This window comes from Danio rerio, chromosome 14 (assembly GCF_049306965.1).
Source record: "Danio rerio strain Tuebingen ecotype United States chromosome 14, GRCz12tu, whole genome shotgun sequence".
NCBI classification, from domain to species: domain Eukaryota; kingdom Metazoa; phylum Chordata; class Actinopteri; order Cypriniformes; family Danionidae; genus Danio; species Danio rerio.
Window position 1 is genome coordinate 28,362,815 of NC_133189.1, and position 24,799 is coordinate 28,387,613.

Below are 24,799 nucleotides of genomic sequence, written 5' to 3' on the forward strand. Positions count from 1 at the left end.
ATGTTTTGATCCTCCAGAAGCAAATAAAAATAAATAGATGTAATGATGATAGACAATCAGTATTTTAATAAATTTACTTTTTTAAACAAGCAACTAGCAACAAACACAATGTGGTCAACACCATAACAAATATTCACAGCAACACTGAAGTGTTAAATCAGCATTTTATGGGTGAACACAGTCATTAAAAGTTAAGTTACTTGAATTACTGGCATGAATTAGCCCAAAATATAGGTCTACATATAAAAATCAATAAATACTTATCAATAAATATTGAAAAGATAATAAATTACCTCTAAAATACTTACAATTGCAAGTGAATAAATAAATAAATAAATAAATAAATAAATAAATAAATAAATATTTTAATGTGAACCTCAAACCAATTTCTTCAGCTGCTCTTAATTTAGGAAATATCACCATCTAGTGGTGATCTGTCAGACATACTAGTTTCCTCCAGAGCATTTAATTTAGTTCTGAAAATGTGTAACATATATTGACTTTTTTAGAGCAATTAACAGAAAGTTAAAGGATCAACAAATTCCCTCTCTAGCTTACAAAAGGCACTGGCATGTACACAGAGGAATGTCTTTTCCTTTTTAATGTTCTTTTCATGTGGTACCACCTAAAAATGAAATATGGAACACAAATTAAAATTAAATTAATTAACATAAGTATTTTGGCCTTGTCAACCCTTTAACTGCCCCACCAAGAAAAAAAATGGACTGCATTTAACTCCTAATGTCGCTAGTTAACACTAATGCATTTTTTCAACACATCTCATAATTTCTCAAATATCAGCCTCTACCAAATGGTTGATATGTCGGTTTATGGTAAAAGTGACGGAATTAATACATATACTATGAAAAATCTGAAAATATGAAGTGTAAGACCAGTTTATTTAAAAACAATCAAAATAAAACATTTTTGAATATTGAATCATTTATTTTTTGAAGTATGCCATAAAATATTTCAGATTCTCATTTAACTCCGAGTATATACAGGAATCAGAAAGTAAAATTAAATACATTTTATGGCCTTTTTTAAGACTCTTTCCTAAAGACCTTATAACCACTTTTCAACCGGAAACACTGGAAAGTTTTTAACTTACTGTATATTTTACTAAATATTAATGTAAGAAAATAATCTAGAACTAAAACATTATTTATATACTGAAACAAAATCTATTGATTTTAGCTAAATCTATAGTGGGATTTTATTGATTTCATAATTACACAACATCCTGATATTCACAGCTTTAATTCATGCAAACTTTAGTATACAACCATACATTACACAATCAAAAATTATACAAAATTTAATACCATGCAAAATAGCCTTTTTAATACTTTTTAAGGGCCTTAAATTTCTCTACATTGATTTATCAACTTTTAATACTTTTTTAAACCTCGCGGACATCCGGTAACATGTTTTCTTGTTTTTTTTTTTGTTATTGTTTATTACCAAAAAACAAAAGCAAATTAATTGTAGTAGTGCAACAGTAGTTTGTTTGTTTGTTTTTGTTTTGTAACAATGCTGCGTGTAAACCATTATTTAAAAGTCATCCTTTAAATGACTTTAACAGTCGTTTTTTAAAACAGTCAAAATATAGTCAACCATTTGGTAGAGCAGGCAGTTAAAGGCTTAAGACTAATATATACAGTTGAAATCAGAATTATTAAACCACACCCATTTTCCAAATGATGTTTAACAGAGCAAGAAAATTTTCACAATTTGTCTGATAATATTTTTTTCTTCTGGAGTAAAATCTCATTTGTTTTACTTTGGCTAGAATAAATAAATGGCTAGAAGCAGTTTTTAATTAAAAAAAAAAACATTATTAAGGTCAAAATCATTAGCCCCTTTAAGCTATATATTTTTTCCGATAGTCTACAGAACAAACCACCATTATACAAAAACTTGCCTAATTGCCCTAACCTGCCTAGTTCACCTAGTTGTTAATTAACCTTAAGCTGTATAGAAGTGTCTTGAAAAATATCTAATAAAATATTTATGCACTGTCATCATGGTAAAGATAAATCAGTTATTAAAAATGAGTTATTAAGAACTATTATGTTTAGAAATGTGTTAAGAAAATCTTTTCTCCGTTAAACAGAAACTGAGGAAAAATAAACAAGGGCACTAATAATTTAGGAAGGCTAATAACTCTGACTTCCACTGTATTAAATATTAATTAATATATTAATGTCAGGTAAAACAAAAAAGTAAGATAACTATGGTCAATATTTTATTCTCAACATTTTCTTTACACAGCTTTTTCTTAAACATAAACTTTAGTCTGTTATAACTGAGCCAAAATCATATGCACATAATCATAGAGCCTAAACACAAATACCTACAGACTTATTCTAGCTGTTTTAATTTTTAGGCTATATATATATATATATATATATATATATATATATATATATATATATATATATATATATATATTTTTTTTTTTTTTTTTTTTTTTTTTTTTTTTTCCCCCACGAAAAATAAATATTAACACGTAGTTCAAATGAAGACTCTAAAAATGCTGTTTTTTGTTTCATGAAAAGAAAAATTAATCACACGGGCGTGAAACATGAGGGTGTGCAAACATTGACGCAAGTTAGTTTTTATGATGTACTTTTTCCTGCAGACAAATGCAAACCTCATTTGCTTCTGCTCATCTGCCTCAAGGCGAGTAATCGCACTCTGGTGACCCTGTTCTCCTCTACCATTCTCTTGATCGTCCTCAACACATCCTGTTTTGTTTGGGCCTGACAATGAGGTAAAAAAAAAGAAAAGAAACAGGTCACAAAAATAAAATGCCGTAAATCTCTGAAATCGTACTAAACCCACCATTTTATTTTCGCTTCGAGTCCTTCTTGACGGAAACACAAAATCATCAGATAATGGCTCTACAAAAAGCATAAGCACATTTATATTCTAACGTTTCTGTACATTAACAGAGTAACGTTATGCAAAATGTGTTGTTTGACCTCACAGACCTCTCGCTGTATGTCTGGCGCGCTGTGGTTTTCTGCCGTTAGATTCTCTCAGATTAACCGACGACTTTTTCTTCGAGATCCCCACATTCGAGTAAACCCTCAAAAGGTGGTGTATTTTCACCTTTCTTGAAAAGCATGGTGTTATTTCAGGACTAGTGTCAAACATAAGTGGAGTTCCCTCTTGAGTCATCGTGTTCATTTTCTTTCTCAGTTTGTTTTCTCCGTTTCGTCCTGTTTTCTTGTCAGGTTGGAACGGCTGAGAACCAAAGAGCGGTGTGTAAAGCAGTTTACGGTAAGTTGACATTTTAAACGGCGACACAAATCTTGACTTTACAAAATAAAGTAGTTCGCGTGTTGAGAAAAGGGACAGAAGTTTCTTAGAAAGGTCACGAGTTAATCAACAGTACTATCATGTATTAAAATGGCGGCACAAACGCTACTATACTGTAGGCCCTTAAAGGAGCAGTAAATGCAAAAATAACAGTTCATTAATAAGCGATATTTGTCCACAAATGTTATCAAATATTATTTTGTTTCAGATCCACGACTTAATTGTGGCAGAGACAGAATATGTAACGTTACGCAATTAATTGTTTTTCTGTCATTTTGTTCCATTGTTCATTTAACGTTACATAAAACTCCCCATTAGTTTTACATCAAATATGTTTCCAGTGGCATGTTTCATGCTTTATGACGACACACTGATGAATTATGAAATTCTTTTCATTTTATATTTCCTAACACACTAATTTTGTGCTGCCTTTTCACCATTCAAGCAATTGTAATTTATTAAATAGGCTCTCAGTGAAAAGTATTGTAAATAGGTATGAATTGTGAAATATGTTGAGTTATGAAAAATAAAAATCACAAAATATTTAACATTTACTTAAAAAAAAAATCAGTCGAGATACTAATCTAAATAACAAAATGTTATTTTGATTAACACAACGAACGTAGTACATAGATTGTTTGATAAACCTTATTATAAATCAAATCAAACTGCAATATAATTGATTTGGACATAAAAATAATTATAAATGGATGTTCACTTGTTTTTATGCATTAACAAAAGTCACGCCAGAGGGCGCTTTTTCCATCTGCAATAATGGTGAAGGCGGCCTTTAGTGCCTGCATTAAAAACCTTATTCAGATTTAATATAAACTCAGTTTTTATATATACACACATATAAAATAATGTGCATTATAGCACAAAGGGCTGCCAGTATTGCGTTAGAAGTACCAATTTGCATATCTCATGCATACCTTCATAAAAGATCCATTAATATGGCCTTACATTATAGTACAAATAATCAATCTCAGTAATTCCAGAATCAAGGTCTCACTGTTTTGTCCTCATCATAATCATAATGTTGTTTTTGCATGCTGCCTCAAAGAAGCTAAAAATAGGGTTGACCCCATTCTCAGACAACGTGCCAGCAGCTTAATGCATTTCCAACTGCGCTCTATCAAAAGATGATGCCTTACACTTTTGAAGGTTGAGTTAAATTAACATTAATTACAGGTACATTTTTCTACCATGTTCCATTCCTTTAAATGGACGAGACCCACGTCATTTCCTGCAATCAAGTTTATTCATTCAACATTTCACATTACAAATACTTTAAGCATTCTGTTATAAATATTTAACCGCAAATAATCAAGACTCAACTACCAAAGCACATGTATGACTAACCCAACTATAAAATGATATTTTTTTCTCTTTACATAACTCCATATGGATTTAAAATATAAAAATTAAAACTTAGAAATGACATAGCAAAAAAATTATTCCTCTTATAAAAATCTATTGATAAATACACCTTCCCATACACAGTTATAAACTATGTAAATTTAAATAAGCAGTTACATAGATAGTTTTCTGATATTTTGTTTCTTATCCTTCTGTAGACATGAAGCACAATATAGTGATTATTAAAACTAGAAAATCTAAGTGTACTGATCAAAAACTATAATCAAAATGACAATTATTACATTCCAATTAAAAATATATCAGTAAATGGTCAAAACATTATTCACTTAATATTTACATAGTTTGTAATCACAGTAGCATGAACTCAAGTAGGAAAATATGTGAATACATAAAAGTAAAAACACCTATATATATATATATATTAAGTAGTTCTTTTTTTACGGTATAAATCAGAGAACGATAAAGGATATGATGGCTGAAGGAGGGTTCTTGAGGTGTAGAAGTAATGGATTTGCACGTAGTTTATATTAAAAGTAGGTCTCTGGGGGAAAAGTATTGCACAGATCTCACTGTCAATATTTTGAAAGTGTTTTCAAGTAAACCCTGAATCAATACGTGACTAATCACCCTCTTTTTGTCAACTAGTAAATACAGTAACATGGGTTATGCACCGTTTGTGCATGGGGAAGGTACACAACTGAAAATGTGGCTAAATGTTTCCCACAACATGGCAAAAGGTTTGAAATTAAACTACTATTAAAAGAATGAAACCATAACTTAGATTTAGCTCATGCGTACCTACTGAATTAACTTTACCTTGTTGCCTCTCTGAATTATACACAACAGTAAACATTAATATTTTTAATATGGAACATTCATTATTGTGATACAAGGTGCATCCTAACATTACTCTAATTTACATTGTTAATTATTTTCTAAAGCCAATAATGAGGGATTATCATCATTCTCATAACTGATAACGGGTAGGTACCAGATAGGTATATATTTGTTTTTCTACATGTACCACACATTTTAAGGAATTTGTGTCATGCTAGATTATTTACTTTGCCCATTAAGACAGAAATGAACACTGTTTGCATTTTGCAAATATTAGATATTAGTTTCAACAATACAGTCACCTAAATATATATATATTCATATATGCGACAATCTAGGGATTTCAGCACGTAAATACATAGAAACCTAAACAAAATTATATTAGCATTTTCTTTTCTTTAAGGTATGCGCTTGCGTTATAACCAGATCTCTTAGTAACAAAAGGTACAAAATCTATATTCAACAAGTGAAAAAAAAAGTTATCACAAAAGGACTTTCCATTTGTGGAAAAAAGTGACTTGAAAAACAATATTTAGAAAAGTAGTGCATAATGGTTTTACGTCCATGACAAAATAATTAGCTATAAAACACAGTACAAAAATCAGCAGACCATGTAAAAAATAATATTTGTTTTTCAAATTCTTTGAAATGTGCTCAGCTACTGCAATGCTCAGTTAGAACACCAATGAACCCATGGCAAAACCCATGCAGTAAAACACTATCATCAATGCAACACAAGGTAATTTCTCATTAGCAAATACTACGACACTGAGTTAGCTTTTAGCACAAAATCCCTGACAAATGAGCCAAAGTTACTGCCATAACCATTACAAGAATCATAAATACTTAAGTTAATAGAATTATGTTTTTAATCCGTCAAACCAATTACATTTTTAAACTTTCTATCCTGTAGATGTATATATTATATTTATATAATCTTCATTGTATAACCACAGACAGTAGGATATCTCTAAGGCTCATCTTTGGTTTGCCTGACTAAAATCCTGCGCACCAAGCACAACATACAGTCACAGCTTTTATCACTGCATCTCTACTGTCCTTTAACCTGCCTCAGGGTCATCTACGCTTGATTACGTTACAGGTATCTTGGATGTAGTTTAATAGCAATCTGTATATAATGCTACAGGATTGGAAAGCCTGTGTCTGAGCATTTAGGAGAACAACCTCTAAAGGATTTTGACAACTACATCATTTTCCTGCTAAATCACAAAGATCTGCATGTTAGAACCAGTCCACATAATCATTCCTGAATAGACCCCTTAAAGAAAAATATGTCATTTTATATCATTCGTACGATAGCTTGTGGTCTTTTGCAAGCTGCTACTATGCGTTTGTTTGAAAGGAGTAACTAGAAGATTCCGTATTTGCCATGCAACCATTTAAGATTAGTCATTGAAATAGCAAACCTCAACATTAAAGTCATATGAACGAGACTTGAATCCTTACATTTCCAGCCTCTTTGTGAATAGCCTTCAAGTGAAAATGTGACCCATTACGAACAGAAGATGAGGCTCCGAGAGAATAAAGATAGAACAGTAATTCAGAGTCAAGTCAGGCTAAACATCTATATTTTTAAATCTAATGCATTCAAGTCTTCATGCGCACCAATGTAGCTTTTCAACAAAAATCAGGATTACACCATTTTCTTTTAGCATTCTCTTCTGCAAAAAAAATTAAAAACTTAAGAATAAATACAATTTTTTAGACTTAAAAAAGAACTCGAAATAAAAAGGACTTAGCAAAATGAAAAGTGCATGTATACGAATAGCACAGCCTTGACGTCCCGGATCAGTTCCAGCGGAAGGAGATGTGGCGAGGCCGGTCTCCTCCCTCCTTCACTAGAGGCTTGTGAAACTCACGTCCGGCACGCGAGTGAATGGCTGCCCAGCAGTATTCACAGTAGTATTGAAGACAAGTGACATTAGCACAGAAGAACGGAGCGAACTTGCCCCCGCAACGCGTGCCCTGACACTCATCACACAGCTGGTCATCCAGTACATATGGCTTTACTTCCACCTGGAAAAGGCAGACACTTTTAGCTTAGCAAAAATGCAGTAGCAGGCTAGTCCTGACCATGAAGAACAAAAGAATGAAGACCATAATCCGTTTAAACCAGGGGTGTCAAACAAGGTATCTTAAATGGCCCATGGAAAATTATTCAAGCAAAAATATATATAAAAAAAAAAAATTCATTAAAAAAAAAATTCGTTCTCTGCAATATTTTGAGGCACAGCTTACAACAGAAAAGGAGGAGCTATGATGAAAATAGCAAGATGCACATACATTTTGAAAAAGCACATAAAAAAAACATGCGCATAAATGTGGAGGATCAACTTTTTATTCTATAAGAAAAGATGTGCATAAACTATGATGGAAACACTTTTACGAAACACATTTCAGTATGTACATTAAAAATAAAACTATTTTGTTATATATATCATGTGATGATTAAAATGTGTGTGAATGGACAATTCAGCAGGCCGAGCACATTGTAAAACATCTGAAATGTTGTTTTGGTCATTCTAAAACGCCTGAACCATTTCAGTATTAGTGTTATGATATTATTAATTACCTCCAGAATTGTCAAGAGTGTCTGTGCTCTGCGTCTGACGCCTTTAAATGCCACCACGCGTTCATTGTGTGTCGGCATACAGTCTTCGGAGTCATTTATTAAATAATAAAAAGACTCATGCAGCTTCTCCTACCACAGTAAATTCTGTTTTTACTTTTTATATTTGGCACCAGTTACTCAGGAAGTGACAATTTTGTTCTTCGACTCATTGGATGAAAACGCTGCTTTATTTGCACGTCTTTTATGCAATATTCCAGTTATGTGCATAAATTTAATTAACATCTTTGGATGGAAGCAAAGCTAATGTCTGCTAGAATATAATAATTGTGGTTTTAGCAATGTATATGCAAGATACACGTCCAGTCTATGAACATCCACTATATGAAGTGTATTAAAATGCAGTTAGTGACCCTATAATGCCTCGCGTACAAAACTAAACTTTATAAACCGGGTGCTCCGGTTTCCCCCACAGTCCAAAGACATGCGGTACAGGTGAATTGGGTAGGCTAAATTGTCCGTAGTGTGTGGTTGTGAATGAGTGTGTGTGGATATTTCCCAGAGATTGGTTGCAGCTGAAAGGGCATTCGCTGTGCAAAACATGTGCTATTCATTCCACTGTGGCGAATCTGGATTGTTAAAGGAACTAAGCCGTAAAGAAAATAAATGAGTAAATGATGGTGGTTACTGTAAGCACTAAAGTTTAACAAATTCAGCCAGTACATGGGGACACTCTCTCAACTTAATTTGAGTTTGACACTCCCAATTTAAACAAGTAAACAGTTGCAATGCATTATGAAATGTAATTTACAGTAAACAATCCATCTTTTTTAGCCAGAAAAAAACTAAGATGGGATTTTTTTTTTTTTCAAAGTAATTATTCAAATAGTAACAAATAAACAAAACAACTGTTCTGTGGCTTCATTTAAATTGAAATATTTTAATAGAGTAACCTTAGGAACCAGACATACACCCATTTGAAAATGGATTGCTGAGCAATAAATGCTGACTACTTCACAAAAACTAAACTGAACGATCTGATCACACAGAGAGATTCAGAGAATAGAAAAATAGCTACATCAGGTGAACAGATCTGTGGTAGATGGAGCTGAAATTTGATATAAGGAAGAACTAGCAGAAGTTAAGCAAAAAGGGCTTGACTATATCAGTTTGCATAAATTACATTGCTTTAAGCTCTAACCCCCACTCTCACCCGTTTATCGATCTCTCCATGTTGCAGTTGCACAAAGCGAGCGCTGATAGCAGCAATGTAGCTCTGCTGATTGGAGAAGGCCACCCGTCCAGCCCCTTTTGGATACTTCAGCTCAGGGTCTGTGTCAATGCCAGCATAGCACACCCCGCCATACAGTCGGTCCATAATCATCGCCAGTTCCACTGTGATGAAAAAACAACAATTGAAAAAAAAAGGATTATAATAAGTGGAAGAATCACATTTAAAATGGCTTTTAAAACAATTTCAAGTGCATAATGTAAAAATCAGTATACAACAACATGAAAACATTTAAATGTACTAGACTTCACATGGTCTGAAACAAATAGATTGGATTTACTGTGTTAACTAAAAAGAAAACTTTTGACAGTTCCTGGAAATATCTGGAAGCCAAACAAACCAGCTCGTAGAGGTCGTGGAACTCCCCCAACAAAGATTGTTTTTCTAGGGTCAAGGGGCTGAGAGCCATCCATCACAAAATCACTGTCGTTCAAATTCCAGGGTCGTATCTGGACCTAAAGATACACAAACATAAAACCATTAGTTCGCCATTTTCTATACAGCAAACACCAGTGAAATGTCATCAAAACAATGAAGCTTGTTTTTTTTTCCACTTTAAAATGCTCCGACTGCTTTCACAGAAGCTTAAAAATAAATAGGACCAGAACAACAGGCTTTTAATATTTTACTGATGGTTTGTTTGTATTGTCATGGTAAGAAAAAGGAATACGGTCTGCAGATAGAAATATTAAACTTTTAACATTTATTTTGCTAAAAACTCTAAACTGCATTTGGATTAACAGTATTAAAAGGTGCTGCATGTTAGTTTTTGACTCTTTTAAAGCATAAAACAACATAATAATATGTTTGCAGATATTTAAGAAATTTGCCAAGTGAACATTCTAGTTCATCCGAAAAAAACAATGCTGAAGTCACATACTCTGCTTTGAAAATGGGCGTTCCATGCCAGAAAGCTATCTTGGTTTTAGTTCTTTTTAACTCGCCCAATGCCAGTTTAGCCCATTATATTTTACCACCCTGGGTTGCCTTGGTGGAAAACAGCGCATTTCATGCATTCATTCATTCATTCAAAGGAACATGTGCCCGTGACCAAATGCGACCTCCAGTGGATAGTAGCAGACTCTGAAGAGACAGACTCATTGTTCCACATGAGGTTATTAATTAGCATTATATATATATATATATATATATATATATATATATATATATATATATATATATATATATATATATATATATATATATATATATATATATATATATATATATACACACACACACACACACACACACACACACACACATTACGAGCGTAAACAATAGCTAAGCAGGTTACATTGTAACCCCGTGTCCTAACAACACAATTTGCGTTGATGAGCATTTTGACTGTTTACACCAGACGAAACAAAACATAATCTAATTAATACATATTAAACCTCTTTTATATTGTTAATTGTAAATGCTGAATCATTGATGCGTGTTAGGCTGATAGGTGAACTATCTGCTGCTTCTTTCAATAGTATGGCAATAAATGTCATGTAAAAGGGCATTCAAACTCAGATTTTTAGCATTTAACATTGAATTAAGCACATGACGTGTACCTGGGGTGATCACTGTCAAGTTGAATTTTAACTGAAAATTTAATTTTAAAAGTGTGTGATAAATCTTCACTAGTTCCAGATGAGAATTACTAAAAATCATAAAGACAAGACTTTGAATCTATGATTAAAAAAAATTGTTTCATAGGCTATGTATTCCAAAGCAAATATAATAGCATTCGTTTCTGCTGTAAAAAACAAAAAAAAAAAAAGAACTGAATTTGTGAATTGATATTCCTCTTCTTCTTCTTTTTTTTTTTTTTTGTGGTTCATCACAAATACTAAGGATATACAATCTTCCATATTGAATCTTACTGGTTTGTCTTTGATTGTAGGGCTGGAAACACAGAGATACAGCTTCCCATCCTCTTCCATACAGGCGTCGATCAGTGCCTGGACTGAGCTCTCGTCTTGAAACAGGAGGAACGCATAACCTGAAAGACAACAGGTTCACTCAGAGTATGTAGGCAAAAAAAGCAACCAGTCACTCACAATAACCTTGACCTGCAGCTTTTCCAGTGGTGATATTCATCTTGAGTTCAGCTTTAAACAATGGGTTTGCCATCTACACACCCACTTAGCAGTACAGAATTGAACTGAAACAAAAGAAGCTGATGTCTGCATGACTCATTTCTTATTCAGTGTGCAGTCCTTGCAAATGATTCTGAAACTCACCTTTAGGTGGAAAATAAGATTTGCTTTCTGCCTTGTGGGGCCAGTCCACAAACAAATGTCCAAAGCGTCGGAAACTGGCAGTTATCTCATCTGAAATTGCATACACAATACATATGAAGAATTTGTTTTGGTTGCTGCACAATATAAAAAAGAAATAATAATAAAATTAAAAACAACACAGTACATACACAAAGTATTCATAGTGCTTCACAGATTTTTTTACGTTACAGAAATGCATTAAATTCATTAATTTGCTCAAAATTCTACACACAATACCCCATAATAATGACATATGAAAAAATATTTTAAATTGTTGCAAATTTATTAACAATAAAAAACCTGAAAAATCACGTGCACAAGTATTCACAGCCTTTGCCGTGAAGCTCTAATTTGAGCTCAGGTACATTCTGTCTCCACTGATCATTCTTGAGACGTTTCAGCAGGTTAATTGGAGTTCACTTGTGGTAAATTCAGTTGATTGGACATGATTTGAAAAAGGCATACACCTGTCTATATAAGGTCCCACGGTTGACAGTACACGTCAAAGCACGAACCAAGCATGAAGACAAAGGAATTGTCTGAAGCCCTCTAAGACAGGATTGTCTTGAGGCACAAGGCTGGGAAAGGTTACAGAAAAATTTCTTCTACTCTGAAAGTTCCAATGAGCACAGTGGCCTCCATCTGTAAGTGGAAGATGTTTGGAACCACCAAGACTCTTCCAAGAGCTAGCCGGCTATCTAAGCAGAGTAATCGAAGGAGAAGGACCTTAGTCAGGGAGGTGATCGATAACCCAATGGTCACTCTGTGTGAGCTTCAGCGTTCTACTGTGGAGAGAGGAGAATCTTACAGAAGGACAACCATCTGTGCAGCAATTCACCACAGGCCTGTATAGTTGAGTGGCCAGACGGAAGCCACTCCCCTCCTGGAATTTGCCAAAAAGCATCTGAAGAACTCTGATCATAAGATACATTCTGATCATAATACAAAATTCTCTGGTCTGATGAGACTAAACGTAATGCCTGGCATTCACTTCAAAGAGTTCAGAGAAAAACAGGCACCGCTCATCATCAATGCAGCAATGCACAAAGACATCCTAAATGAAAACCTGCTTCAGAGTGCTCTTGAATTTAGACTGAGATGATGTTTCATCTTCCAGCAGGACAATGACCCAGAGCACACCGCCAAAATATCAATGAAGTGTCTTTACAACAACTCTGTGAATGTCCTTGAGTGGCCCAGCCAGAGCCCAGACCCAAATCATATTGAACATCTCTGGAGAAATCTGAAAATGGCTGTACTCCGTTGCTTCCCATACAACCTGTTGGAGTTTGAGAGATACTGCAAAGAGGAATGGGCAAACATTCCCAAAGACGGGTGTACCAAGCTTGTGGCAACATATTCAAAAAGACTTGAGGCTGTAATAGCCACCAAAGGTGCATCAACAAAATATCGAGCAAAGGCTGTGAATACTTATGTACATGTGATCTTTCAAGTTTTTTATTTTTAATACATTTTCAACTGTTTCAAAAAATCTTTTTTCACAATGTGTTATTACATGTAGAATTTTGGGGAAATCAATTAATTTATTCTAATTTGGAATAAGGCTGTAACAAAAAATGTGGAAAAAGTGAAGCGTTATGAGTACTTTCTGGGTGCACTGTATATATTAGGGCACTATGAAATCTGGTCTATTTTCTCGTCAAATTCAGCTTGCTTTCAGGTTTTGTTTTTTTTTTATTAAAAAAACATTTTCCCCAGCTTTACATTTTCCCTGACTCATTTTTATTGGTTAAAATAAATGGTAATATTTCCAGCTAATTCAAATCATGAGACTTCAATTTGACAACTTAAACCCTATGAAGCTCTACTTTCAAATTCTCCATTATTCCTGTTAATTTTATTATTACTACCAGTACTTAGAGAAGTAAATCTGCAAATTATTTTTTGTGTTTGTGTACATATAACATCATAAGATGCCAAATTATACATAGTGACACTCAGAGCAGTAAATATTCATTGTCACTTTATAAAGGCAGACAACAGATGGTAAAAATGCTAAAAGCATCAAGCATGCTTGAATATGGATATAGTAAGTGAAACCTCACCATTGACATTAACATGCAGACTTCATATTTAAATAGTCTTTTTGCAGTTTAACATATAAAAACACTAGTCAATATATTTTGACTGAGTATAACACTGCAATCGTTTTTTTAGAGCTAATTTATTTGTATGACTGACACCTTTTATTTCTTAATACCTTCGTCTATGTCTGGAGGTAAACCACCAACAAAGACTTTGCGAGAATATCGCTCGATGCGTTCACCATTCTGGTGAGGGAAACTGTGTGGTGAGCCCAGTCCACTCAGACTCTGATCAGACCTCTCATCTTCGCCATAACTCCGCTCATCCTCCATGGGAAACAATGATGAGTGACCTGCCACAAAATAGCCCCAAAATCCATTCAGTGTAATTAATACACTTCCTCATTTGAATACAATGAGCAAAGACTCTAAACACAACAAGAGTACAAAAGACCTGCCTAGGCAACCAACACAATTTAACATAAGGCATGCTGTAACTTGAAAAGAAATGACATGAACCAACAGATCAAAGATTTAAATGTAATTCTGAGAACTTTACCTCGTCGCCTCCCATAATTCCTTGCTGCATGTCAAATAGGACAAAATAAAAGTGTCTTATTAGGAAACACTTAGAAATTGCTATCAGATGCTATTAAATAGTCAAACGCTACCAAACACTGTTGGTAAAATTTATTACCAGTATTAAAATAGTCAATATTATAAACATTTAAGAGCACAATTGGAGAGCATAAGGTAACCGCTATCCTATTATGAACAAGAAAATACAATATAATTTGGTTTACCACATTTTTGGTTTAATTAAATATATTTTGTTAAATTAAGTATTCATTAATATTATGTTTCACTATGACTAAAATGTTTACATTAGCATATATAAAAGGTGTGGAAACACCAAACCAGGTTTGTGCAGAAACTACATGTCAAACTCTTTACTGTTTGTCCTAGGTTAGCCTTCAAATCCTGAAGGGAGCTTAGTTGATATATTGAGAAAGCATTTCAATGCCTTGTGCACATCTGTGGCTGTGCTTTCTGAAAAACTCATCCTATGGCATCAATAAATCACAAAACTGTAACTTAGAAAGTGGAGATGTGTATGTTACTTAAATGCAGCAAAAGGTTACAGTAGCTTGCATGTCAGTTTCTATTTGGCTGTAAATCAAGCATTGATACAGCAAATATGATACAAATATAGCACATATAAATTGAAAACTGTATATCTGATCTAACACATGCTTTAAGAGAACAAACAATACACTAAAACTGCTGTGCTTGAGATGAGATTGCATATTAGATCTAAACTGAAATATTCAAATGGGGCACTAAAAAACCTTATCTAAATCCAGCTACCAAATCTACATTTCCATACAGGATGTATAAAATACATTTACATATATAGCACTCATTTATTCTATAACAAGTGATAAGACAATTAAGTTTCTGTGCCTTTGCCTAAAAATTCAAATGATTAATCATCAAATGCAATGTTTACTTGTTAAAATAAACATTATCTATCTTGAATAAATAAGTTACAGTATACGCAATGACTACTACCAAATTACCTTTCAAAGAATCCTGTTCGGCTCTCATGATGTCGATTAGAGAGTTCTCTAGAGAGTGCATGCTGAAACCATCAAAAGACCGGCTACGCTCCTGCAAAAATGACAAGGAATATGTGATCAGACCCCATCATTCAGTCTTAACTAATAAATAGATTTTGCAAAACGGACAAAGAACTTTGAGAAACATCAACTGTTTTCAAAACACCATGCTGCTGGCATAATCGTATAGCTTTGTTTAGAACTTGAACATCAGGATCAGTTAAATCTGCATCTAGCTTGTTCACGAGATCCCTTCAATCCAGCTCATGTCTGACACAGTTTGAAATGTACATTACTAGCGCCATTTGATAAATAAAATCATCGTAGAAGGCTCACTAAGCCTACACACCTAAAGAAAAAGTTAATTTTCGGTGTAACATCTGTTTATTTTGCAAAACAAACAATTTCTACACTGGTCACCTGATTTTGGGTGCCCTCATAACCTGGATTGACAACAAAATCTTTTATTTTGATGAAATGCACTTTTGCCCTTGGGAGTTTTAGCACAACAGCCCTGTGCTTACCAAGAGAAAAAGCCTTTCAAACACAATACAAGGTTTGTTCTTGGTATTAGGCAGCAAACTGAACTGGGAGGACACTCTGAGCATGTGAAACAGTGAGCGTTTTCACTGTTACCACCATGGTTTGAGCAGGAACATAATCTTGCTGTGTACCAAAGCATATAACAATGCAGTTCAGTTCACTGGTAACAGGTAAAGCTTACCGATGCCAGCAACAAGCTACAGTACCACAGTTGCTAGATAGCTCAGAAATGATGTCTTAAAAATCCGAAAACATTCAAATCACAAGATATTGTTTATGAAATTATCTGTGGGTGCTCCACTGTCAGACACAGAGGCCTCTTTGACTACATTTTGAAAAGTTCCTGGTATTTATGAAAAAGTTCTTATCTGGAATAATTGGTAATTGTGCTGACATAAGTGGTTAACTAAGAATCACAATTTCCAGTTCCCCTCCTGTTGCCTGTGCTGCGTGCCATCCCCTGACTTTGACTCACTCATCCATGTCTTTTTATATCAGTGACATTCACAGCTTCCAGAAGTGGAGCAACAGCACAGCTTTACTCATCTAAGCTTTGATCTATCACAGCTATATTATCTAACAAAAAGGCCACATGAGCGCTCTGTCACTATCAGATTAGATTAGGCCAAAGGGAGCAAATGCAGAAAGAAAAAAAGCAACATTTGTTTTCATCTCATCACCAACACACACACACACACACACACACACACACACATTTGCAAACTAATTAACTCCAAACAATGGTCCCCAATCAAAATCATCAAAAGCACACAGCTAGCAAAGATCAAGTTTTAGTTACCTGAAATGGAAATATGCTTTCATTGCGGTTTATGGTATCCTCCATCCAAGGTTTAGTGTTGAAGCCAGAGTTGTTGCGGGGATACTTCTGCGTTTGGGTCTGGTTGTTTGGGAACGACTTCTTTAAAGGTGAGATCGAGTTGAGGGGATTGACCCCTCCTCTGCGATATTCCCGTCCCTGAGAGCTACCCCAGCCTCCATACCCTCCACCTGGGCTCCAAGAAGTCGAGGAAGGGGTGGAAGAGGGGCTTTGATAGCTTCCCCAAGGGGATGGAGGCTTGCTTAGGTTATTCCCCAGATGGGGCAACTGGTTGAAAGCAGCACTGCGGTGGGAGAAGGGAGGTGGATGAGGGCTAGCAGAAGACCTGCGGTGTTGATTATGAGGATGTTGAAAGTGGGGATGAGGAGATGGATGGTGTTGAGATAGAGGCCCAATCTGGTGGGAGAAATTCCCCCCAAATCCTGTGCTAGTGTGATGAGAGAAACTTTGAAATAGCAGCGGAGGAGGAGCATTGTTAGTAGTAGCAGCCTGATTGAAAAAGCCAACCTCTTCAATCAAGGTGGAGGGATTGGGGGGCATAGCAGTGGACCAACTGCTAAAGCCGGTGAGGGATGACGAGGAAGAGCTACTGGATTGTGCCAGAGTACCAATTCCAGTAGTCTCCTGGTAGTCAAACCCTGATAACACTGGAGATTCAAGCCGCAGCGTCTCTTTTCCATTAGCATTCTCCATGGTACCCTTCTCCAGCTGATTCTCCTCTGGCAGGGCATTGTCCAACTCAGATATGATTCCTGGTGGTTCCTGGTGACCTGGCGGAGAGAGTGTTTGCTTGTCTTGTCCTTCCTGACTCTCTTGTTGCAATTGGGGAGCCTTGGACATCTCAGACTCCAAAATATCATCTTGCATGTTAGAGTGGGGCGTCACAGCTGGAAAGAGCCAAGCAGACCCAACACTTCCACCATTGGTAGTGTTGTTGTTGCTGATGAAAGCTGGGGGGCTTGGTGGAGTGGTCTGGTGGTGGACCGTATGCTGCAGTTGTGGATGGATTCTTACTGGGAAAACTGATTTGTTTGCGGCGTTGTTTTTAACCAGAAAGCCGTAATCCCCCATTTATGTAGCCTAATCAGGTAAATCTTCACTTGTGCTTAATTCCCTCAGTTTGTCTCAATACCCTAGTGTGAGAGAAAAAATAATGCTTGAATCAAATTATTCAACCATTATGTGCATATTCTGTTCATCACCACACTCACATCTATGATCATCATTTAGAAGCAACACAGTTAAATAATGGATCAATGTATTTTGCAATCAATATTTATGGAATAAAGGAGGAAAACAAGCTGCATTGAGAAACGCCAAGGGGAGTGCACCGTTGATTTCATCGACAACATTTCTACAAAGCAAAACGGGGTCGTCTTTAAACACATCACGACAAACCATCATGACACAGGCCACCTTATCTAATAATTCAGCACGCCCGCTGATGGAGGATTTCCACGCACGCATTTTCAAAGCATTGTCATCGCAAATGTTTCAAGTAAAAGCAAATGACCTACCGGCGTTCTTCCTTATTTCAGCAATGACCTCCTCTCTCTCAACCATTTAAATACAGGAAAATGTTGATGACGTTTCAGTCTATGTGCGATAGGGGTAGTGTCCCCCTCGGTGCTAATTCTACCTTATAAATTCTCACATTTACAGTGTCTCGTCGATTAAATCCAACGGGTGCGATGTCAAAAGACACTCGGTGAATTTCTAATACATTTGCTTCATATGCAACGCTAGATTATTTTAGATCTCTCACAGCAAACGCCAGCGTTCGTGTTCTGCTTGCTTAATGACACCGTGCATCGCAGTCGGCGTTTTAATCAAGACAGCGGATAAAACGATCACGCGTCATCGTCGGCCAACAGTTTACGCTCGACGCGTTTTTTGGCTAGATTTGCTAAAGACTGTTCAGAATCAACATTGAGAATGATACAGGTTTTCTTACGTTTCCAAGTTGCAAGGACAGGCTGCAGATGACCATGGTTTGTGAGTGTTACAAGCGACCGACCAATCCGGTTGAACTTCCGTCTTTAACCCCGCCCTTGTATAGTAGAATCTCCGCCCAAGTTTGGGAATGCGCGGTGTTTGATTGGAACTGAGAATCACAACCACACCTCCTTCTCAACCAGTTACTTTCTATCATGGAGAGAAGGGTGACTGTACCTGCCCAGAATGTAAATACATATACGACCGGTTTGAAATGTTTAAATATTTGCAGTCTACACGCTGTCTTAGATTGACATTGATCACATTCCTAAACAACTCTATATATATATAACAATAAATAATATGCAGAATGAATACTGACTGCCTGCACATGTCTTTAAAGGGTCTATAAATGAATCAATGCACCTCTTTGTCATTATTTGTAAGGGTTAGAACAGAAAATATTTTTTAAAAGATTATTTTAAGCATTTTCTTGGCTTGAAAAAACAACAACATGCTTGACTGAATGAAAAATAAACATTTGCTGTCAGGTTTTAAAGAGTAATGCCTGATGACGGTACAGATTCCTGCCTTGTTTTTCTTCACATTCATTCAGCCTGCACACACTGCTTTTACTTATGGGCAGGCACAGTCTATAGCTTTTTAATGATGGGTTTAGAGGCTCATGGATGCCTTCAGTAGGCCAGTTCTGCTGCTCACTGCAGCCTGCAATCCCATTAAAGTAAGCTGCTTCTATTTTCAGCCTGTAATCGAGTTTTAGTGCTTGACTATTCATGCCTGGACCAGATCAAATCAATCCATTTCTCTGCAGCATTGAATTATAGCAGTGGATGTCATTCACTGGATGGCTGTCTTAAATCAACCGTTTTGTGTCTGTCACATTTTTGATTAACGTACACTGACTAATTTATGTAATATTTAGACTGTTTAACCAAATGAGAATCAAAACATTTAGTTACACAGTCCAAAATTAACCACATACAGCGCTCAGCATATATGAACACCCCCCCCCCCCCCCCCACCACAAAGCTCTCATTTAAATTAATATTTTCTATAGGAAGCTTTGCAATATTATATTGTGCATATACATTAGTTAAATCAGTACTAAAGCCAAATCTGGAGCCAATCTAACAAAATAACACACAATAATGGTTCAACAATTAGTAACCCAAATTTATATGTTATAGAAAAATATTAAATAACATTTTCAAAAGTAGCAAAATCAAGAGAAACAAAAAGATATACAATTTTGTTGAAATATTGTAATTTGTAACTTTTTAACATGAATTAAAATGTATTTTCTTTCCATTTTGTCCCGGAGATGGGTTTTAGCTGGAAGGGCATCCGCGGCATAAAACATTTGCTGGATAAGTTGGTGGTTCATTCCGCTGTGGCGATCCCAGATTAATAAAGAGACTAAGCCGAAAAAAATTTAATGAATGAATCTTTCCATTTCTAAAGGTGTTCTGTGACTAAAATATTTTTTAAATAAATGTTTTGTTCAAATGCACCAAAATTCATTCATTCATTCATTCATTCATTCATTCATTCATTCATTTTCTTGTCGGCTTAGTCCCTTTATTAATCCGGGGTCACCACAGCAGAATGAACCCCCAAGTTATCTAGGAAGTTTTTACTCAGCGGATGCCCTTCCAGCCGCAACCCATCTCTGGGAAACATCCACACACACATTCATACACTACGGACAATTTAGCCTACCCAATCCACCTGTACTGCATGTCTTTGGACTGTGGGGGAAACCGGAGCTCCCGGAGGAAACCCACGCGAAGGCAGGTAGAACATGCAAACTCCACACAGAAACGCCAACTGAGCAGAAGTTGTCGACCCGGCGAATATATATATATATATATATATATATATATATATATATATATATATATATTACCCATATTCACTAAGAAATGGATGAACATATTCATTTTCAAAATAGAGTGTACTCATTTATGCTATGCACTGTATGTGCAGCTTTAGCATATGTTGCATGTTTATCTAGATGCACAGCAGAAATGATTTTTGTGGCTTTTTTCCATTTAGATTATTAAAGGGTATTCTTAAATAAAACTGTTGCATTCATAATTAATAAAATGCAAATCAACACCTATTGCCATTTTGAGAGTCAAAACATCATGCAAAATTGCAGGTAAAATTAAATTGAGCACCCTGGAATCTTAAAGACAGACTGGCTAAAAATGAACATAATTTAAAAGATTACCACATTTGTGCATCAGGAAGCTCACACTGCAGAATGCGGTAAACATGCTAAGAACTGCAGAGGATGGGGGTTGAAATACTATAAATAATGTTGATTTTAGGCCTGCTCTAATATATTTGTTTTACTCAATGTACCTGAGGAAGAGAAAACATTTTGGTGAATCAATTCTCAAATTAAAATAAAACATTAAAAATAAATAAAAAATAAACATTCACAGAATAGTATTGCTTATTACCTCAGTTTAATAAATTATATAGTTCAAGACATCGTCCACCTTTGCATTGCGACTGAGAATATATTAAGTCCTTTTTATGGCATGTATTTAAAAAGAGGCAAATCAGCCATAAACAGCCAAGAATGAATCAGCCGTGTTTAAAATGCATCCATCATTGACATCACTCACTTTCTGTTTCCCAGAAACCAGGCAGAGCCAGGACCTGAATAACCATTTGTGGTCTTTCCTTTCATCAGTCTGTCTGTGGGTCTGTCACAAGATACCGCGCGCAAGGTCATCTTGCAGAAGGACAAGTACAGAGAGGGGGCTGCTCAGAGGATTAAAAAGGCAACTATCTTCACTTGTAGCTCACAGTAATGTTGTTCTGTCTCACACATCTGCGTTGTAGTCGTCTGCTAGACATCGCTCCAATTGATGCATTCAGTTTTGTGTTATTTTACATTCTGTTTAAAGATTTAAGAACAGGATGTGAGCCACATTTCAGCTTTGTCAAAGAATGCAAGCTTAAGGTGTCACAAAAATAATTCAATTGCCTTTGTAATATTGCATGCATGGATTTCTAAAGCAATTAATATCCCTCCATGGCAACAGTAATACTGAAGCTTTGAAATTTAACCCTCAAGGTTAAATATGTGAAGGACATGATTTCACAAATCAAGAATGTTTAGCAAATTCCTAAAATGCAAAAATTAGCAAAATTAAGATGCGATTTCAGAGTGGTATTATATTATATCATATTATATCATTCAGAAGCACTTCAACCCAAATTCCTGAGTCCCCATTTGACCCCCAGCACATTTTAGACCCACTATGGGTGAACAGTGAGCAGTGTTAGAGGAGGGATTGAGCTATGCCTACTGCAGTGTCATAAACCATGTGCAAACACTGCAACAGCTGGGACAGGACCCCTCCCTCTTGTTTCTCCACTGTTACACTAACAAAACACAAGGATATGCGTGCACACACACACACACACACACACACACACACTTCCCTCTCCCTCCCTCCCTCCCTCCCTTTCGGTCTGTCCTGATGTGTAGCTTAAAGCTAAGCCGATGTCAGTGTATGTACAGGGACAGCTGGGAAGATGACCATGCAATTCATCTCTCTCTCTCTCTCTCTCTCTCTCTCTCTCTTTCTCTCTCTCTCTCTCTCCTCCTTTGACCTTCCTCAGTTTCCTCACATCGATTCCCCTGCAGTCTTTTTTTCATGTTCTCGGTTTCAATTAAAATCTTCAAGCTTTTGGCCACAGGTCTCAGTCCCTCTTCTGTTCTTTTTTAAACTGTCCTTTATCTGTGTTAAAGGGGAGAAGCTTTAGTGTTGGTGTGCACTGACTGCTAGCGCTGCGTGGCACATGCCCAGGCCATGTGACTAAAGGCTTTGGCCATGTGAGAACTTCTGCTTTGGCCTGGCAGCGGAGAGTCACAGTGCAAGAGGATGAACAATAACACACACAGACACATGCACCAAACGCAATGCAAAAAGACACACTGTGCAGGAGCACAATGTCAGTTTTGTTCTCGCACTGAATATCCACTTCACGAGTCATGCACAGAGCAACAAAGCTGCTCTGGTAAAAACTTTGAAGCTATTTTCCTGGTAATGTCTAGCTTATATTTGATTTACTTTGAGTTTGGAGGACGCCTTAGTCATGATAGATGCTAATTTGACGCTAGTGTAGACATATAGTAATGGTGGGTATCTTTCAGTTCACGAATCATTGAAAATACAGTCAATTATTAGCTTGACAAGGTTTGAAGATTCTCAAAGCCTCAATTTAATTTGAATCAGTTCTACTCTGTTATTGACAATTCTAGCATTGGGTTCTCTGTACTGTAACAGGGTTGAACACGTATTATAAATAGAAAATCAGATAATTCAATCAAAAACATTGGAGAAAGGCACTGATGGGACTTGTGGCCATAAAATGCAATTCGGAACTTGGAAGGGTCAGTCAATATCTCTGAAGGGAGGTCAGCGTAGTGTTTATTGACCACTGATTCACTCACTGTGCCTCGTCGAGAGCATGCAACCTCTGTTAAACTAATGCAATACAGCTCGCTGTGCTGCCAATTTGTTATCTAATGTTTGCTTGTGATTTGTTTGATTCTGGTTATTTCATTATAAAGCTAACATTCCTTCACAAAAATAAATACTTGATTAATTGTTTACGTACAAGCAACCTAAATAAAGAGACTAATGATGTCAGTCAACCTTGTCAGACCTGGAACATTTTTATAGCCCCTGTGGATGTGCTGTTGAATGTGAGCATTCATTTTCTCTGGAGGGTCTAATCAATGGAGACAGGCCATTTTCCTATTCTTTACATCTGAGTGGGTTTCAAGCTTGAAGCTAACGCAGCAGTATTGTACATTTAAGTCCACTTTAACCCAGGCCAAAGAATTAAACTCTCCGAGAGCATGTTGAGCAAGTTAGATGAGACAGGATTTTGAAAAAGTGATAATTCTTCGGACCATGTGAGTGATTTAAGGAAGTGAAAAGGAAAGTGAGAGATATGTTGTATGTTTCAGCCTGCCTCCGAAAGTGCTGATGTTGTCTAATTTCATTCAAGTGGAAAGAAACGTGTTCTCAGAGCCACACACCTAAGCCCGAGGCTCCAATACTGCATGGCGTTCCTAACTTCTCACTTGCTGTGACTAGAGTGTGCTTGTGGCTTTCTTTTACTCCTGGTAGAAAACCATGCAAAGACATAGAGAAAATTTGCATTGAATACATACACATTCAGCATATTTTGGACTGAGACCAACATTTTTTAAATTATAATTCAATCTTGAATTCTAATTAAACACAAGCATTTGTCATTTGATCAGGCATGTTAATTATTTCTCAGCTATTGATGGAAAGCAACACCCAACATGCATGCACACAGTTCTGTTGGCCAAGGACATGCGGACTAAAGGAGCATAAGCCAGACAGTGTGTTGTGTATTATCGAGGTTGGGTGCGTGAACAGAACAGAAATAGCTCAACGGAAGCAGCACTGCTCTCTGCTTTGGTCTGCAGATTACACCTGCAGGAGCAGGAGCAACACTGCGTGAGAAGTGATTACACGCACACACACACACACACACACACACACAAATAGACTGCGTATATTGCAGAATTGTAGTACATGTATGACCGTGTAGATTTACAACTGCAAACAAAAACCACAGTAAATCAAGGTCCTATAAACCTGGATAAAGTGTGGATGGTCAAGCTGAAATCTCTGTTAAGATTTTGCTTGAATGTTTGTGTATCATCTACGATATTTAAGTGAATGGATGATCAATGATCTAAGATTGATCCTGTCATGGACTGGTTTTAACTTGTCTGGCCTGAGTTTTTCAAGTGTAAAGGGGTAGGCATGGGCCGGTATAAGATTCTGATGGTATGAAAACCTTGGATAAAAATATCACAGTTTGACGGTTTTGTGATTACTGCTCTAAAAGATATTCTTTTTAAATGTCTGCGTAAAAAACTCAAACTTTTCTACCCTTTGAGCACAATATATTTTATTATGAGAAACAATTAAAATATTTTGGAGCAATAAACATGTCAGGTTATATTAATCAAATAAATAATTGACTTCTGCTGTCTTCAATTGTTTCAAAAACACAGATTTCAAATGGC

General features: G+C 36.0%; 2 protein-coding genes and 1 long non-coding RNA gene across 12 annotated transcripts; 1 reads left to right on the forward strand and 2 right to left on the reverse strand.

The window, feature by feature from the left end:
• Nucleotides 1–94: 94 nt before the first annotated feature.
• si:ch211-277c7.7 lies at nt 95–3,411 on the reverse strand. Its single transcript, NM_001346205.1, has 4 exons — nt 2,997–3,411; nt 2,848–2,906; nt 2,657–2,765; nt 95–625 (listed from the first exon to the last, which is right to left on the reverse strand). The coding sequence occupies exons 1-3, from the start codon at nt 3,298–3,300 to the stop codon at nt 2,658–2,660; spliced, it is 471 nt and encodes a 156-aa protein (NP_001333134.1). The 5' UTR covers nt 3,301–3,411; the 3' UTR covers nt 95–625; nt 2,657.
• On the forward strand, nt 2,718–22,421 carry LOC141377516 (uncharacterized). 2 transcript variants are annotated; one of them, XR_012389742.1, is made up of 4 exons: nt 2,718–3,102; nt 3,243–3,288; nt 11,320–11,443; nt 21,350–22,421. It is a non-coding gene; the product is annotated as an uncharacterized lncRNA (long non-coding RNA). The 2 variants fall into 2 exon arrangements; XR_012389743.1 differs by having other exon boundaries at nt 2,879–3,102; nt 3,208–3,288.
• cpeb4a (cytoplasmic polyadenylation element binding protein 4a) lies at nt 4,570–18,770 on the reverse strand. Of its 9 annotated transcripts, none has more exons than XR_012389411.1 (10): nt 18,698–18,770; nt 16,705–17,876; nt 15,324–15,414; nt 14,303–14,326; nt 13,920–14,096; nt 11,660–11,749; nt 11,300–11,580; nt 9,766–9,880; nt 9,348–9,529; nt 5,554–7,581 (listed from the first exon to the last, which is right to left on the reverse strand). XR_012389411.1 is itself a non-coding variant. In XM_005173113.6 (10 exons), the coding sequence occupies exons 2-10, from the start codon at nt 17,812–17,814 to the stop codon at nt 7,354–7,356; spliced, it is 2,136 nt and encodes a 711-aa protein (XP_005173170.2). In that variant the 5' UTR covers nt 17,815–17,876; nt 18,698–18,770; the 3' UTR covers nt 5,554–7,353. The 9 variants fall into 9 exon arrangements, 4 of the variants coding, with proteins under 4 accessions (NP_001338649.1, NP_957275.2, XP_005173170.2 ...); XR_012389412.1 differs by having other exon boundaries at nt 18,261–18,770; XM_005173113.6 differs by having other exon boundaries at nt 11,300–11,418.
• Nucleotides 22,422–24,799: the final 2,378 nt, after the last annotated feature.